General features: G+C 35.6%; 1 protein-coding gene across 13 annotated transcripts in view; it reads left to right on the top strand.

Annotated features, from left to right (window-relative positions):
* Positions 1-876: 876 nt before the first annotated feature.
* Positions 877-19229, top strand: part of LOC132330534 (sodium channel protein type 2 subunit alpha-like) — a 52866-nt gene continuing 34513 nt past the window's right edge. For 2 of the 13 annotated variants that reach the window (XM_059852979.1, XM_059852973.1), the window contains exons 1-12: positions 877-1143; positions 4639-4757; positions 5631-5720; positions 7304-7432; positions 8127-8218; positions 9064-9336; positions 9640-9703; positions 10653-10794; positions 10925-11131; positions 13998-14297; positions 17762-18109; positions 18998-19130. In XM_059852979.1, coding sequence (XP_059708962.1) covers positions 877-1143; positions 4639-4757; positions 5631-5720; positions 7304-7432; positions 8127-8218; positions 9064-9336; positions 9640-9703; positions 10653-10794; positions 10925-11131; positions 13998-14297; positions 17762-18109; positions 18998-19130 — 2164 coding nt within the window. Of the gene's footprint in view, positions 1144-4638; positions 4758-5630; positions 5721-7303; positions 7433-7938; positions 8031-8126; positions 8219-9063; positions 9337-9639; positions 9704-10652; positions 10795-10924; positions 11132-12242; positions 12249-13724; positions 13729-13997; positions 14298-14362; positions 14386-16879; positions 16909-17761; positions 18140-18997; positions 19131-19229 lie in introns of all 13 variants that reach the window. The other 11 variants (XM_059852980.1, XM_059852972.1, XM_059852983.1 and 8 more) reach the window with 10 other exon arrangements.

Genomic DNA, 19229 nt, shown 5'->3' with positions numbered 1-19229 from the left:
CAGTAGAGAGTTCAATGCAGAGAGCAGGAAAAAGCAGCATCATCCACCACTGGTACTAAAGCCATTCACAGCAAACCAGAGTCTTAGGTTTTGGACTAGTTTCAGTCTAAAATAATACTATGACACTTGCCTTGCAAAGAATCAGAAGCATTTTTCCCCATATAGTCTTGATTATACATGCTGTTTACTTTTACTTAAAAGGCCTGTGGTTTTGATTCACAGCTAGCAGTCAATAAACACAACCTAAACTGCTCTGGGATCTAATATTAGCCTTCGCCACCGTTAAGTGTCAGTAAGAAAGAATTATGCTTGTTCCTCCAATAATTCAGTTGCTGTCATTTAAACAGCACCAGTTGTGCAAAATCTTTTAGTTTAATGAAAGTATTGATGTTTGTAAAGTTGTATTACTGATGCTTGAAAAAATATGGAAAGATAAAATCTATTAAGTTGTAGAATGCAGGTTTAGAATTTTCAGCAGTACCTCACAGAATATGCATTTATACTTGCTGTTAAAAAAAAAAAAAGCTGTACTGTTAGAACACTTTTATCAGCAATTTGCTCTAACTGGGAGTGTCCAAGGACACAGGAAAAGCAGTATACGTGAGCAGAAAAAGAAATGTCTTTTTCTGGATCAGCAGGAAAAAGCTGAAAAATAATTTATAAAATATCAAAACAAATTCTGAGCATTTGCTTTTAACTGCCATTCAGCCTTGAAATATGCTGCTTCTATTTCTATTTAAGCCTGGAAAGAGTTTCTGACCAAATGTTGGGGTTTTTCCTATTGGTACAATCTAGCTTGCCTAAATTATTTAATTTTCTTTTATAGGTCATTCTTATGCAAGAAGCTAAAAGTAATTAAATTTGCAGGATGAAAACATGGCACAGGCACTGCTGGTACCACCTGGACCTGAAAGCTTCCGCTATTTTACTAGAGATTCCCTCGCAGCTATTGAAAAGCGTTCTGCAGAAGAAAAAGCTAAAAAGCCCAAGCAAGAACATACAGATGATGATGATGAAAATGGTCCAAAACCAAACAGTGACTTGGAGGCAGGAAAGACACTGCCATTTATTTATGGTGACATACCTCCAGGAATGGTATCTGAACCTTTGGAAGACCTGGACCCATATTATATCAATAAAAAAGTGAGTGAATTATGTTTTGCACAAAATAGAATATAACTTTATGCACTAGAAAAGTTTAATCACAAAATATGATGGTTAGAACTATCAATCTGCTAAATATCCAGAACCATCCTTTTATTTAACAGAACTGATTTGTGCTCTTCCATATTGTGGTGACTGCTTCAATTCTGAGTTACTTGCTATATATTTCATTGTAAGGAACATGTGTCTTCCTTAATCTTGCTTGAACTTGAGCACAGAATGAATTTTTTTAATTTCAATGTAATAGTAAGACTGGATATGACAAAAGAGATGTTCTACTCATGGTTTTGCAATGGAAATAGTTGTAGATAACAAGATAGCATCCACTCAAGTTAGTGAAATAGAGGACTGTGACCATTCTATATAACATATAACAGCTATATAACATATGCAAACATACATATGAAATATTTTTTTCTCTAGATGTGTAGCATATAGAGATTCTGTAAATGTTGGCTCATATGAAACTACCACAATGCAAACTATTGCTTGAGGTTCTTGGTTTTGCTGTGATAGATCTCTACTGCAGAGCTGTCAATTAGAAGTCTCTGGCAGACCATGGAAAAGCTTATTTTCAAGAAAGGAATTGAAAAAAGACATTTTTGGTGTTCTGAAGAGTTTTCATACAGAAAGATCAGAGCAAAGAGCTATGAAATGAAAGCAATGTATCTAAGTTACATGTGTGAATGCAACATATGCAAACTCCTAAAAGAGGTGCATTTTCCTTTCCAATTCACAAAGCCATACACAGTCTTCCTTTTCACATGATCCCCAAGTCAGGGACTCAGAGATAGAAAAGGTAGTTTAAAGAGATCCACTCAAGTAAAAAGATTGACATTTTACAAATCAGGATCTGTAGCAGAGTGTATGGGGTTTGGTCTTGTAGCAATGATGCATACAATTGGAAGCAGATGGGTCTTATTTAAGAGAAAGACAAGGAAAAAACAAGTATATTTCCATAGCTGGGATTAGTTGTAGACTAATCCTTGTTTTAAAATCCTCCAGGGTCTGAAATAGTTCAACCTGGGAACAAGTAAAAGTTCCTTAGGTCCTACACTGATTGGTGAACGTACAGGTGACAGTAAGAGCCAGTTTTCCTCCCGGCTCTTGTTTATTTCTGTGTGCTCCTTTAGCAGCATCAAGCTGTTCTCTCAGTTTCTGATAGACCTCAAAGTGTTGTGGGTGAGCAGAGTGAAGGAAGATGAACACCCCTAAACTAAAAAATGAAGGTGTTTTATGGAGAAGTACTTGGGACTATCTTTTCCCATCTCTCTGAAACAGAAAGAACTGGACACAGTTGCTCTATTGACAGCTTGAAGCATTCCAGGCTGTCATCAAGATAAGAAAGTTGATCTTGAGCCACTATAAAAAATCAAGGCATAAAATACTTTAAACTCCAAAGAAGCTTTGTTTGCTAGAAAAAAATCATGCAAATAATACTCTCACTTTTATGGCTAAATTTGTGGTTTCCTTTGGTTTGTAAAACAGATTTAAAAATTATGGCCTTAGTAATGGGAACAGAAAATAAAGCAGAATCTGTATGTAACTGCATAACCTAACAGTTGTCAAAGTTAAATAAACACTGCTGTAGATAATACAAGTATATATATTATTAAGGAAATGTAAAGAAATTAAAGTTCAAAGAAGTAGCATTGCCAAGGGTTATTTAAATTTATATGGTTTGGGTTATGATAACAGTTCCATAGAAATTCTTACAATATAATGTCAGTACTAAAACCTTTTCTCAACTAGCTGCAAAACTTCAGCACTAAAGTTGCATAAGTAAGTTCAGGGATAAAGTTGTCTGAACAAGTGAAGTTTCAGAAAGCCTGAGAAGTTCTGAAGTATAATTTCTAACCTCCATTGATCAGAAAAAGTAGTCAGATTTTTTGGAAAAGTGTAAAAGCTCACACAAATGATGGCTTTCTTAGTATCTGAGAAAAAATAGTAAACTGTAGGGTCTTTAGTCACAGGTGACATCTGCATTTATATTACCTAGCAATATAATTATGCTTAACAGAAAACAAATGGACATCTTAAATCATGGACTAGAATTAGTCATCCCTCCTCTGGTGTATAGTAGAAACTACCCTTAATCATTGACTTGTCAGTGCAGAGGAAATCATATGTGAATTTAGACTGTCTTCAGCCTCAGCTGCAGCAGTGACCTTGGGACAGGCAACATCTTTCTAGCATTTCCAGCTGGGTGAAGGACTGTAGGGCAGGGAGAAATGCCAAGGAGTGTGTGTCCCTTCTCTGCCACCCTCAGTGTTAGCTTGATGGTTTTCTGTGAGCAGGCACCAGCAACACTCCTTTACCTATTTTCTTTCCTGCCATGGAGTGGTTTGCTTTCCTTCCCTGAGATTACTGTCCAAGTAGGCAGTAAAGGCCACAGAGAGGGCAGAATTTTTCTGATCACAGCCAAGTTTTTACAGAGAATGGAAATCAACATGGAAAACAGTGATACTTTATAGCTGTGCTGAGAGCATAACAAAGACTCTATTATGTTAACACAAAGCAGAGCCATTACCATCGACAAAGAGCAAAAGGAATGAAGAATAGTTATGTCCTGAAGAAATTTCAAGCAGCACCAAAGATGCAAGTAAACCTCATTCACAGACAAATACACTTAGGCAACGACTGCCCACAGAAACAGAATAAACTGAACACAAACCATAGGTTTATTGGACCAAGTTTTAAAAGATAATCACTAGCTAAATTTTCTTCTCACACATAGGGAAAGTAAGAGCATATTGTTAACAAGAAAACCGGCAATTAAAAAAAAAAAAATTTTGTTGTAATAGGATGCCAAATCCTGGCATCTGTTTGTCTCATTGCTCAGAACTATGTTAGCTGGCAATATATTATTCATTTTAATTTTTTCATATATATATATTTTAGAAGATGCATATAATTGATATTGGTAGTATTTAAAGTAGAAGATGAAAGCAAAATTATTTTTAAATAGTGGTTGATTTGTAATGACAATTTCTCCTTGTCACTATATATATGTGTGTATATAATTCTGTCAAGTATTTGTTCCAAATACAAACTGGCATTTAGAATTGTCCTTTTGCTATTTTGGTTTTGTTTGTGTTTGCTCACAAGGTGGAACACATTTGATAAATTTGAATCACTTTAATCAAAGACTTCGTAAGAAATAAAATTGAAATATTTTAGTGGCAAAATCCTGCATTTTGCTTTTATTGATAAACTGCTATTGTTTTTTGTAATTCCCACCAGTTTTAATTACATCATAATTTAGTCCACATGCTGGAAAATTTTGCTGATTTATGAACTGGCTGTGGAAGACTTACTCCATTGCATTAATAGAAATCAGTTATTTTTGTACCACAGGTAGACATGAGAATGGAACTTGTACCCCTCAGATGGCGAATGGAAATTTTTAGTAGGAGGTGAAGATATATATGTGCCAACACTGTATTTTAATTTTGTATTTCTTTTATTTTGCAGACTTTCATAGTATTGAATAAGGGAAAAGCAATTTTCCGATTCAGCGCCACGTCTGCCTTGTATATTTTAACTCCTTTTAATCCCATCAGAAAAATTGCTATCAAGATTTTGGTACATTCATATCCTTTTTTCTTAATGTTGATTTAAGTTTTGCTATTTAAAAATACTTTATGACTGAAATAATACTTTTCATGTGATTGTACAAATTGTGTCCATGAGAGCGAACGATGCTAAAAAAATATATGTTGCTCACATTTTAAAAAGGAGCAATGTCAAATGTGAATTGCAGTATGATCTTCATCCCTGCTGAGAGAATTCTCTACTGAACCACCTAAATCTGTCAGAGTTTAAATATCAGGCTTTATATCTAAAAGGAGACCTGATCCCATACTAAGCCCTGCAGCTAAGGCCACATTAGTAACAAACCATTGCACTTGAACATATCTAAGGTCACACTTTTAGCAAGACCAGTAGTACTATTCATGAACTAGACTCACTTAGCAAGGACAAAAGAGCATGGGTAAAGAGCAGCTTTTTCAGCATTGTGTTTTCAGCATTGGGATAGGTGTCCTATAAAAGATTGGGGATAAAAGAGAGTATCTTCACATACACTTCAATCATGTTCAAAGAAAAACTCAGGCCTAAACAACCAACCTCTGACTAAAGATCTTTCAGAATGATCCACCTGTATTAAATGAGTACATTTGGGTAGTCATTTCATGATTTACAGAGTTAAAGATATATTTAAACTTCATTTAAAACCTGCTATAATTACAAAAGTATTGCTTCTTTTTTTTATGGAAGTGCCCCATAATTTGCCAGTTGACATACCATTTAAAATACATAAAATTATGTGCAAAGCTTTGGTTTTAGGCTTTAATTAGTGTGTCATATTATTTGTTCACTTTTGTCAACACTTAATATTATTAAGTTATTTCAGTATTACAAAGCTATCTTACTTTTTTGACTTATGTGCCTTAACTATAACCTACATTATTCAGCATGCTTATCATGTGCACTATTTTGACCAACTGTGTATTTATGACCATGAGTAACCCTCCAGACTGGACAAAGAATGTAGAGTAAGTTAAACATTTTTACTTCTTTTACGTCTTTGTTTTTGTGTGACTCCAAGCAAGAAGCATTTATTAAAAACTGAATGCCAGAATGGGCTTGTCCAGAGTCAGGAAGAATCAGATTCCATGAGATCATCAATATCTTTCCCATTTCCTCCCGAACAGCTTAAGTGGTGTAAGAGTAACATCATGTTTGTTAAAATTATGCCTGAGGAATATCTGAACTTATGCTGTGTAGTAAAACCAGGAGCTCTTGTCCTTGGATATTCTGAGCTGTAAATCAGACAGGGAGCTACAGATGTGCATGTAAAATTGTGCATGTAAAATTGTTGCTGTACCTTGCTTGAGTATCCATGATCTCATCACAGTGAGGCTTTTATCGTGCCTTACTGGTTTGACCTCACAAGTACCTGCCACTACAAGGACACACAACCCACAAACCACAAGAAACTCAAATTGCCAAGGAAAGGGCCATACCTGTGAGAGTAACAAAGGGCTGACCTAAATAAGGAGTATTTCTCTTTCTTGTTCATGGTTTTAAATGCATATTTATTCTTTAACAAAATGCAGACACATGTTTTCCTCTGAAATACTGTAGAATCATAGAATGGTTTGGGTTGGAAGGGATCTTAGAGATCATACACTTCCAAACCCCTGGCATGCAGGGACAACTTCCACTAGGTCATGTTCCTCAAAGCCCTTTATATTTTTATTTGAAATAATACAACTCATGGAAAACCTGCTTCTAATCACTTGTTGCTTCTTTCATTCCCTCCTTTTCTCAAAGAGCCATTACTGTTTTTTATTTATTTATTTCTCTGCACTGATGAACCTTACACTGAACCCTGTTTAGAAACCACCACCCTTAACCCATTCCCAGTCAACAGTGATGATGGCTTGTTAGAGTTGCAGAGAGTTTGAAAGGAGAGCTGTAGGGTCTGTAGGTAGAGTTCCTTTGTTCTAGAGGTCCACAGAGATCCATGTGGGTCTCAGGAATGCTGGTTATGCTGGTTATAACTGACTATTCTATGTTGTTAAGTGAATAGCTGCTCCCACACCAGGTAAGCTGGTAATCATGCTCCCCATCCTGCAGAAATAACAGTCTGGGCATGCTGTCTTATATTTGATGATTATTTGTGAAATAAACATGTCATACAGGCATTAGTATAGTTATTATCCAGAACTGATTTTTACAAAACTCTGATTTAGACATAAAAAATAATCTTCAGGTTTTATAACTCTTTGACATCTACCTGATTTATGAATGCAAGCAAAGAGGCAACCCTGTGAGTGCCAAAGAATGTACATATAAATATCAAAGTCTGAAATGTGTCCATAAATACTAGACTCAGAAATTATTTGTAGGTACAAGAACTGAGATTAAACAAAACTTTTAGAAAATGAGTAGCATATATATGAGGTTCAAATTTCAACAAAGACTGAACAGCAACTACAATATTTGGGCAAGTGAAGTTAATAATTTACTCCTTTCACTTCTAAATACTTTTTCTTCTCTTTTAAGTCATCTTTGCTAAAGAATGGCACTGTCTGTAAGTATGCAAAAACATTCCTGCTCTGATGATTTTCAGGTACACTTTCACTGGAATTTATACCTTCGAATCACTTATCAAAATTCTTGCAAGGGGCTTCTGCTTAGAAGGTTTTACTTTTCTGCGAGACCCATGGAACTGGCTTGACTTCAGTGTCATTTTAATGGCGTAAGTGGTTCAAGAACTTTTTAAGCTTTTAGGGCATGAAATTAGTGGTAAATATTATTGTAATAAATGTATTTATTTAAACATATTTAATTTTTGCAACCTTTGAAGCTTAGACACTGTATAATACATTTTAGTATTCATAAATCAAAGTAAAATACAGAAGAAACTGAAATGGAGTGTCAGCCACTAGTGTAATTACTGCTGAGGGACACTAATTTCATGGCCTACATTTTCTGCTCACCAGAAATGAAGCCATCCCTTTGACTTCATGTTACCGTCCCATTACCAGCTAATTAGTTTAACTAGATGTTCAAATACAAATCAGTGAGTTTCACTTCAATGACATTTAAGCAAAATTGATGAAAACAATTATTAAAGTGAAATGTAGTGAAGAGACAGGTAAATTTTGAAGTAAGATTGCTAGTATTGCCACAGAGGTTTTGAAGACCCACATAATTAGAATAAGCTCTGCCTCAATTCTGAATAACTGTGATTTAATCCTACAGGTATGTAACAGAATTTGTAAACCTAGGCAATGTTTCAGCTCTTCGAACTTTCAGAGTATTGAGAGCTTTGAAAACTATTTCTGTAATTCCAGGTAAGAAGTAGTTGGTGTCAGGTGCTAGGCCCCTCGTATCTCCAACTGTTATTTGTGTGCTGTCATTGTGTTTGTGTGTGAACTCCCCTATTACAGATATGTGACAGAGTTTGTGGACCTGGGCAATGTCTCAGCGTTGAGAACATTCAGAGTTCTCCGAGCTTTGAAAACAATATCAGTCATTCCAGGTGAGAGCGAGGTTAAACACCGAGGCTGACTTTCGTTCCATTGAATTCACTTCCTTTGAGCATAAGTCTTGCTGTCTGTTGCTCATGTTGCCAAAAAAAAAAAAAAAAAAAAAAAAAAAAAAAAGGCATGGATCATTAACCTAGTTTATGATTCTTTGCCTTTTCAGCATTAGCTTCTTTTATTTTGCAAAATCAGCCTTTGAGTTTAACAGTCTTGCATGAAACACAAAATATGAGGCCTATGGGTTATTTCGCTTTGTTTTCCTGCATTTTATTGTGACAAATTGCCTCTACATTACAAAAGCTTAGTGCTATGGCATTCTTGGTTTTGAAATTTTTCCTTTTTTTACTCCTTAAAATTGACATTAGTCTTAAAAATAAGCAAGTAACAACAAATGAAAATACCAAAAAGGAAATAAATGATGCACAGGAAAATTTATCAAATGCAAACTACTTTTTCATTCAAAATTACCAGCAATTCTCTCTCATACTGCTTTGTACTGTTGTGAAGTCATGTTTAGAATTAACTGGAAACTGAATTTTTTGCAGTATATTTAATGCAGATAAAATTTAATAAATGCAATCAAATCTGTACTAGGAAAGCATGATTGATAAAGTTTCCTGCTTGAGAATATTATATATTCAATTTACTGGAATATATGTACATTGCATATTCATTAAAAGGAATCTTTTTCTTTCATTCATCTTCACAAGCTCTGAGGCTGCTCATGAAGCTTTACTTTTTGAGAAATAAAAAAAATATCTAAGTGTCTGCATGGCCTCTTAATTATATAGGAAGGGCAAAGATACTCTTTGATGATTCTATGGACCTTTTCTCTTTGCAGGCCTGAAGACGATTGTAGGAGCCCTGATTCAGTCTGTGAAGAAGCTCTCAGATGTGATGATCCTGACTGTGTTTTGTCTGAGTGTATTTGCACTGATAGGGCTGCAGCTGTTCATGGGCAACCTGAGGAACAAATGCCTGCAGTGGCCTCCAGACAATTCTACTTTTGAGATAAACATTATTTCCTACTTTAACAGCACAATGAATGAAAATGGTACTTTTGTTAACATGACAGTGAGCACGTTTAACTGGAAGGATTACATTGAGGATGAAAGTAAGAATGTCTGATATAACTATTTTAATATATTTGTGGCTAAAATATGTAATTATTTGTGACCAAGTAAAGAACATTGAGGGGTTTATATTTCTGACTTATGTAGAACTGCTTACAGTCACTGATTTACAGAGATCAAATACATACAATAAAAAATACAACAACCAAAAAGATTCCTAAACAAGCTACAAAGGGATCAGTAGCTAGCCACTATGATTTAACACAATTTATTTTTATTTTACTTTGTATTGCTTTCAGGTTTATTTGATCTATTCATATATATTTCTAATGCTTTCTACACAGCTCATTTTTACATTTTGGAAGGACAAAGAGATGCCCTACTTTGTGGTAATAGCTCTGATGCAGGGTAAGACCCTTTCAAACATTCTATGTTGTGCTCTGTAGAAAAAGAAGTAACATGAGATCTAGTTGCAAGCCATATTTAGCAGGGTTACAGAACTTATGGAGTTTTGTGGCTACGTGAGAATTTCTTACTGGAGTAAAAATATTTTACACTCTGGCTAAACAAAGTAGAAATTAACAGCCTTTTTCCCACTTGATTGGAAAATGAAGTTGGTTTTATTGATAAGATCTGAAAATGTTTAATTCAATGTCCTAGGGTGACATTATAATGCTCGTGTCGAGGGCTGGTTCCTTATCCATTAGGATAAGGAACAAGACAATCTCCTTTGATGATTTACTGATTGAAGAAAGTAGGAGGAAACAAAAGTTAAAAGTGAAAAAGAGAACATGGAAAATATTAAGAAAGCACAGCAGTGACTTCATAGTTCAAGACTGAATCTGTTTTTTCAAGCCTAACTCTTTCACTTTGGCAAAATTTGCCATTTACATGTTCCAAATTATGAGCCTAGAATTGTTAGCTGAGCTTGGATTTCTGACTGGCAGCAGTGAAGAGGTTTACTAAAAATATATATATCAGCATTATGAGGAATATTCCTAATACTACAATTGGATTTAGCTAATAATACTTTTTTTAATCTGTCTGTATCCTTAACAACATTTTAGCAATTATTTCTGCCAGGAAATAATTCATTTGGAATAGAGATTCTATTTGCGAAATATAATTGAGGAGAATTTTAATATTTAGGTAATTTCAACCAGTGAGTGGATGAAAAGGATATCTTTCATTTACTATGTTAGTAGTTAAATTCTTGGGATTTTTTTTCTGAATTAATTTAATTGTAATTTATGGATTTTCTGTTGAAAAATAATGCATATTCTTCCAAAAGATAATACATATTTTCTAGAAGGGAATAAAAATTTTGACCAAGTCCTCATGTTTGATTTTCACATAGGCAATGCCCAGAAGGATATATATGTGTGAAAGCTGGCAGAAACCCCAATTATGGCTACACAAGTTTTGACACCTTCAGCTGGGCTTTCTTGTCCCTGTTTCGGCTAATGACTCAGGACTTCTGGGAAAACCTCTATCAGCTGGTAAGAAATTACTATGACATAAATAATAAACTGTTGGTGATGTCCAAAAGTACATAAATAGGCTTATTTTTGCATGAGCTGAAAAAGACAAATTGTGGGATAACATTTAAATATGCTTTCTACTCCCTAGACACTACGTGCTGCTGGGAAGACATACATGATATTTTTTGTTCTGGTGATTTTTCTGGGCTCTTTCTATCTGATAAATCTGATCCTGGCTGTGGTTGCCATGGCCTATGAAGAACAGAACCAAGCAACAATGGAAGAAGCAGAGCAGAAAGAAGCAGAATTTCAGCAGATGCTGGAACAACTGAAGAAGCAACAAGAAGAAGCTCAGGTAATAATGGAAATTGTACTTTCTGAGCAACCTTGTTCTTAAGGCAAGGAAAAAAATCTTTTTGATTAAGAACACAAACAAATTGCACAATGAATTTCAGAAAATAAAAGGTCTTGCATGTTTACCATGAAAGTTATAAAAGTGGAAATAGCCAATGAAAACCAGGAACTAACCAAATAGCAAAAAAAGCAAGCTAATGGTACAGAAAAGAATGTTACTTCATTCACCAAAAGACTGTAAAAGTAAAATGTTTTTCGTAAGAGGGCTCTAGAAACCTGATTTAAGTTGTCATAAATAATGGTCCATTTATGTTACAGATCTTATAAATAGCATGAAAAAAGTCTAGTGATGTTGCTTCTGGTTTACATCTGAGTTAAAATTGCCAAGCTTGATGTACTTAATAATTCTCCCCAAATATTCATCAAATAGAGAGAAGGATTGTAATCAGTGTTCTTCTAGGTTTCTATCCAGCAAGATAATTAAAAATATCTCTAATTAACACTGTAGTAAATTAGAAGTTTATGTATTCTTAGAGAAGACAAGCAATATTCAAAACCAGATGAGCAATATTCATAACAAAGATATTCCTTCAGAATTCTTTTTAAGTAATCTTTGTTGCCTTTGAAAAGAGAAGAAAATTATTTAAAGTTTTATGAGAAAAGGCATTTTAATAGATACTTTTGTGAAAGCTTTTCTTATCTGAAAGTACAGTATATGCAGGAGTTCAGGTCTGTGAGTCAGCCATCTGTTTAATTTCTGATCTGATTTTCCACTGCTTTTCAAATGGCATTTAGTAATTTTCAACAAGACAGTGTTTATAAAATGCTAGCAAATTTGAAACTCCTATGAAACTCTATTTTTGGTAGTACTTTACAGGTACTTTCACTGAGTTAGAATGACTCCATAAAGTGCTAACAAAAAGACAAACTCCCTGTCTTTTGCTTGAAAAGAAACCTTTATGTATGACTTGTGAAATCTCATTAGCATATCTTTATTTTAGTCAGTAAACTTTATCCCTTCCAAATTACTAAAGAAAGAGAAGAATCCTGCAAAAATCAATTTTAGAAAGGTTGAATGTCAGCAAAGTGTATATCACTGGATTTTTCCTAAGTCTGCTGTTTTAATGCCTTAAAGGCACTAAATCACATTATACTAAAAGATACCAGCAGGCTCATTGAGATGTTTGTATATCTAAAAGTGGGGGGAAATAAAGCTGATCCAGACTTGGAATTAATAGAATAATAAACAGAGACTATAAGTAAGGTTGAATAAAGACCCTGAAAGTATTTTTTTTTCTTAATGAGCAACCACTACATTTATTATAAATAAAGCATTACTACAGTCAGGATCTCTTTTGTTTGTGAAAAGAAAGTAGGCAGTACTAGGTGGATCACTGAAGTATTGAATTAGTTGCTAAGGGAGAAATTAGTTTGGGACCCATCTCTTCACCCCCTTGACACTGAACCTATTAATCCACAAACTGAAGTCATCACAGTAGTCTTTGGATTGCTCCATTTGTTTGACCTTTACTGCTAGTATTATGAAGTAGATGAGTGATGACTCAGCATCTGCTGCCTTTGTTTCTGTTAGAGTCTTTGAAGGATGATATTCTGGAACCAGTATGACAAAATTTTGAGTATTGCTTTTTTATTTTATAAACACTTTAGAATCCTTTAATACTCCATTTAGCAGAAAAAGTCTGTATCAAGTCAACTTGTATAGCATGGGTTGTATATTGTGGCAAAGAAAGACAATTCATACTATGAGCTTTCAAACTATGCTTTCCTGCTGTAAAGAGATATGTCATCATTCCTGAAATACTTGGCATTGAATATAATATGTTTTGCTGGATAATTACTAGTCATGTTTGTTATATAACCCTAGTCTCTTGCCATTTATCACACCACCCTTTTTTGTAAGCTATGAGCAGCCTATAATCTCCCTAAAGGTATTTCAACTACAGAATTTCATCACAATCTCCCACAGTTCTTTTGAGGAACAGCACTGGACATACTCTCAATTCTTCTTTTTTTCATGACTAAAAGAACCTTTCTCTAATGAACCGAAACAAGTAGGCTGACCACTGTAGTTAAAGATATTGGTCCTGAATTTTGGGATGACTCTGCTCCAGTAAGTCATCTCATCTTTCTTTCCACAAAGAAATCTAAACTTATTTTTTTTCTTTCAGGCTGTAGCACCAACAGGAAATAAATGTATCTTTGCATATCTGTAAGAAAGACCTAGAGTGCAGATACAGAGGGACATGTGGAGGGGAAACGTGAAGAGGGAGGAAGGACTTGAAGATGTGTCTAGAGGTTTTGCCTGGTACCAGCAAAGGCAGAAGGAAAGTAAAGAGAGTGTTCTTGCTGTGAAGACAGCGAGGAAAGGCTGGATTCAGCTGCTTTCAGGGTGCTAGCTGGATTTTATACATTTACTCACAGGATGAATGTTAGGCATTAGTTTTCTCTGTAAGAGCTCAGAAGGTATGAGCTGAATTAGATCATGATGTGAAGCTTTCTCAAGAGAAAATGGAATAACAGGTCCAAAATGAAAAAGCACTATGTTAACACTTTTCTGACTCCTTTTATTTCAGGCAAGTGTCTTGTGCAGCAATTCTTTAACAAATAGTGTAGCTATTGTTCTGCCAAAGTTGGTGCTTCAAATAACTCGTGCTGCAAAACAGTGAGGAGCTGTACAACTCAATAGTTTATCTTCAGTACAATTTGTTTGGGTGTATTTGCACCCTCAAGAGTCTATGAAGAGCATTATTATCAGAGTGATAATAAAAATAAAAACCAGTTGATAAAAGACTACAAAATTATTCTTTTTTGGCCTACTAAGAATACCTTGCTTTGTAACCTGACAGACAACAGCAGCAGTAGCAGCGGCATCAGTTGCATCAAGAGATTTCAGTGGTGTAGGGGGATTAGGAGAACTCCTGGAAAGCTCTTCAGAAGCATCAAAGTTGAGCTCGAAGAGTGCTAAAGAAAGAAGGAACAGAAGGAAGAAAAGAAGACAGAAAGAAATGTCTGAAGCAGAGGATAGAGGAGATATCGATAAGTTCCCCAAGTCTGAGTCAGAAGACAGTATCAGAAGGAAAAGTTTCCGCTTCTCCACAGAAGGAAGTCAACTGACATATGAAAAAAGACTCACTTCTCCTCACCAGGTACATCACTCTATTTTACTAAATCATGTGTGTCCACTCTGCTTTTATTTTCACTGATATTACAGCAAGTTTACATATTGGAAGTTATGTAAATGGTAAGGGAAGGGAAAATCAGTGGTAGTACCATTCACAGTATAAGTTTGAGATGGTTTGACCCATTCTATTAGCAAAGGGATAAAAACAATGTACCAAGAATACTTATAAACTTAATTAACACATTTCTGAAAATGTTTTTCTGAGAATGTGTCTAGTAGACTGGAGACACAAAGATTAGTATTCATATATATATGCATTAATGAACCATACATTTTCTGTTCTGGATCCATTTAAAAACTATACAAATATGTGGGGGGTTTAGCAGACTGCAACATCAAAATACTCTGCACAGGAAATCCCACATTACCATTAATTTCTATTATTGTCCTTAATTAGCTTCTTTAATGTGAAGATAATGAGAAAACTGGCACTAGTACTGCACAATAAGGACAAACTACACAGGGATCTTTTGGGCCTGTATGTGTAGCAATTTAGTCATACTTGTTCTTTTTCATCAGAAATCATCTTGGTGAATCACTTCCATCACAGGAAAACAAGTAGTTTATGAAGGACCTCTGGAAATCATTTAATACAAAGTTCTGAACTCTACTGCCATAAATCAAAGGGTCACTTCTGTCACCTAAGGATATGCCCTCTGTACTTGGCACTGGCGAGGCTGCACCTTGAATCCTGTGTCCAGTCCTGGGTCCCTCAGTATAAGACAGTCATGGAGGTGCTGAAGCAGGTCCAGAGAAGGGCTAGTGAAGGTCTAGAGAGTGAGTTATATATGAGGAGAAGCTGAGGAAGCTGAGGGTGTTTAACCTGGAAGAGTCTCAGGGGGTGCCTTATCACTCTACAACTTCCTGAAAGATCGTTGGCTGGCTGGCTGGAGGTCAGCCTCTTCTCCCAGGCAACCAGTGACAGGATAAGAGGAAATAGCCTCAAGATGGCCAGGGGAATTGAGGTTGGACATCAGAAGGAATTCCTTCATGGAAAGGATTGTAAAAATCTGAATGGGCTACCCAGGAAGGTGGTGGAGTCAGTGTCCTTTGAAGTGTTCAAGAAATGACTGGACATATCATTCAGTGCCATGGTTTAGTTGGCAAGGTGATGATCAGTCAAAAGGCTGGGCTTGATGATCTTGGAGGTCTTTTCCAGCCAAAATGATTCTGTGCTCTCTTTGCTTATTTCAAGGCTACACACAGTTATGGCAGTTTTAGAAAAAAATCACTCAAAATGTATCTCTTCAAAATGATAATGTGTGGTCTGAGCCAATAGATGACTTTTACTTGTGAATACCACCCAGGTTAGGAATAACTTCTTCATTAAAGATGCTCTTGGCAGGTTGGCAGGTTCTTGGGGTTTTGTGTTTTTTTTTTGGTTGTTTTTTTTTTTTTTTTTGTTGTTTTTTTTTTTTTTTTTTTTGCAGTTGTAACAAAGCTTTGGGGCAAAAGTTGACAGCATAACTAAAACAGGTGCCACAAGAGCGAAATAATTGCAAACAGTAGAATTGGTAAAGGAAGAGCTCATTTGTTTTTTTAGCCATGGAGAATCTCCCTGGTGAGATAGGGTCAGAGCATGAAACACCAAGGCAGAATGGTGAGGGGAGATAATCTGCTCAGTTGGGCCCTGTAAGAGGTTTTGTCCTTTGATACTATATTCCATATGCAGATGAATGATGCAGTTTGCCAGAAAAGTCAAACCTTCTTTTCAGTCCTTACTTTCTGATAGCCTGTAGACTCATATATTTCTGCCTCTCCATGTGTTAGAATTGCAGCCATTTTGGCTTATATCTTTTGTCTCAATGCAGCAGGGACTTGCAGAACAGACATTACTTCTCCCAAATCCCTGAGGGGGCTGATCCAATTAGCTGTACTCAAAATGTGGCAACACAAATGTGGAAAGATTGGCCTGCAAATAAAACATAGCAGCCATGGGAACATTCTCTAAAAGAACAAGGCTATCACTGGTAGTCAGATGAAACCCTGGTGAGCATGTCATTTTTTGAAGGACTGTACGTTGCCCAGATATATTTACAGGGAAATGTAAAAAGGGTGTAGTAATTAGTTTACTGCTTTATCAGAATTCAGTGTCATGTTCCATAGAAGCTAGGGTTTTTTCTTGATAAAATTATCTTTCAGTATAAGCAAACAGCACTTTTTCTCCAGCCAAGTTTACATAAATGGGTTAGCAAAATCATTTGGCTGGTATTTTTCAAGTAACTCAGCCTGAGACTGACAGCCAGCATAGAAAATTTCAGCCCAAACTATTAAAATTTGGTGTAGCTGTAAGAGCAGAAAAAAATACATCTCGTAGTGGTAAACACCTGCCAGACCTTATAACAGGCAGTTCTACCAGTGCAGCACACACATAATGTATGAATTTATGCATCTGACTATGCATATACAGAGATACATATGTGTTGATATATGTATATATGCAGAGTTTTCTTTTTGAATTATTAACATAGGTTTATATAATATAGGACAGTTTTCACTTTCACTTTAATTATCCTGGCATAATTACATATTGCTATTATATATGAGGACTTTCCACCTGCAGAAATAGTGAAAAAGTGACAATAGTCTCAAACCAGGATTTGATGTGAAGATTTGCAAAAATGCAGAACTGAAGAAGGCTGAATGCCAGTTTACTTTTCTCCACAATTAGTACTCATTTTATTTATTCATGAATCCTGTTAATAAAATATGTAGCAAGGGAGAAGAACACTTCATTAACTGGCTTCTACTGTAATTAAAAGATGAATTACCAACAACCACTGATTTATTTTTCTCACTTGTAACAGAGTATCTTTAGGTAACCGTGTCCCTGGTGAATACTTTCTTTGAGCTGCCTGATAGCAAAGTGATACCTTCTGGCAGGTGTGTGCAATCTGCTATGGCCCCCAGAGAGCTATGCCTAAGAGTTCTGCTGCTGTATCTCCAAAGCTTCCCCATAATGCCCCCTCTGTCTTCTAGATACTGTTCCCCCACTATTGAGCCTATTGGGAAGAGGTCAGTCAAGTTCCTTACATCAGTTTAGAAGGATTTCAATGGCAAACTTGAGATCACTTCTGCATCTACCAAATAAAACAGAATAAAGTGATGGGTGAGCATTATTAGTTGTTATCCCTAGGAATCCCCTGGATTCCTAGGGATAACAGCTAATTCCTTCTTCACAAAGAACTATTCAACCTTGATTATGTCTTCTGCACAACTTTTCCTCAGTCCTGCTACATTACCTTAAAAGAATTTTCCCCTCTGCTTCAGGTCCCCTGGTGAACACATTCCCCTAGTGGGCACACTTATAATATGGAAGAAAAAAGTGACCATCCTTCCTCCAGCACCTTAACTATTCTCTAAAAAGCCAGGAACTTACAGTTTTAGTTCTAATGCTGTTTTGTTTGGTTTGTTTTAAATCTTTTACAGTCTTTGTTAAGCATTCGTGGTTCTCTGTTCTCACCAAGACGCAACAGCAAAACCAGCATTTTCAGTTTCAGAGGTCATGCAAAGGATATAGGATCTGAAAATGACTTTGCTGATGATGAACACAGCACTCTTGAAGACAATGAGAGCAGAAGAGATTCTCTCTTTGTTCCAAATCGACATGGAGAAAGGCGCAACAGTAGCATTAGTCAGGCCAGTGTGTCATCTAGAATGATACCAGCCCTTCCAGTGAATGGGAAGATGCACAGCACTGTGGATTGCAATGGGGTGGTTTCCTTGGTTGGAGGACCTTCAAATCTGACTTCACCTACTGGTCAGCTTATACCAGAGGTAATTGTAAGTAAGCCAGTATTTATTACAGTTTGGTTCAGGCAAAAAGAATTTTGTCTTCTTCCTCATCTCTGCCTTCCTTATAATTTTTTAAAGAAATAATTTGCAATAGTCTTTAAATAAGAGATAGAAGAAAAATCCTCAACCTCCTATGTCTAAGCCTTCTTAAAGTATGATATTCTTCTTGCTTTCAGCAAGAGATCTACACATAGGAAAAAAGATTAATTGAATTGACAATTTGTATATAGTTTCACTTCAACAAAGTAGATATTCACTATATAAATAAGGCTATAGCTTTGAAATGTGTATGGGAAACTCCTATGAAATGTAACAAAAGGTGGCTACTATCTCATGATAGTTATTAGAAATACCCCTTTCTAAATTCTTCTCAATGACTTTTTTCTCATACCTTTCATGAGAAAAATATGTACAATTCCTATGTGCCTTTGAAATAACATAACATTTTAGTCTCAGATTCAGACTTGTGTAAACTAAGGTGTTCTTCCAAACATTCAAATAAGCAAGTATTTTTCATCTATATTAATTTTTAAAGTATTATTATTATTATTACTATTACTATTACTATTATCACTATCAAGGAGATACCAAGCAAAAATTTTTTCAGCCAGTCGCTTAAATGTGAACCCCCTTTGGTCCCACACTGTGTTGGTATTGGGTCCTGCAGTTGATTGTTTGTACAACAATACAAAATTCCCACTGAGTTCCTCCAGAAAGAAAAAAGAAATCCTGAAAAGAACAGAAATATCCAGTGAAAAGCATAGTACATTGCACAAAACTGACTTAATTATCACTACAATATTTATGCAGTAAATACTGTTAATTGGCTGTTGAAAAGGATGGTCTAATTCCTCAGTATTTCATTTACAGGGCACCACTACAGAAACAGAAATAAGGAAAAGGAGACTGAGTTCATACCAGATTTCCATGGAAATGCTGGAAGAGTCTGCTGCAAGACAAAGAGCAATGAGCATAGCCAGCATACTTACAAATACAATGGAAGGTATTTAGTGCATTTTATTTGACAGGCAGTTCAGTGAAGTTCTGCTAACTACCTGTACAGAGAAATTATTTACATAATTTTCTTTGTAAATGTAAAACT

The sequence above is a fragment of the Haemorhous mexicanus genome, chromosome 8 (genome assembly GCF_027477595.1).
Source record: "Haemorhous mexicanus isolate bHaeMex1 chromosome 8, bHaeMex1.pri, whole genome shotgun sequence".
Taxonomy (NCBI): Eukaryota; Metazoa; Chordata; class Aves; order Passeriformes; family Fringillidae; genus Haemorhous; species Haemorhous mexicanus.
The sequence above is the reverse complement of the archived record's forward strand: the minus strand, read 5'-3'. Positions and strand labels throughout refer to the sequence as shown.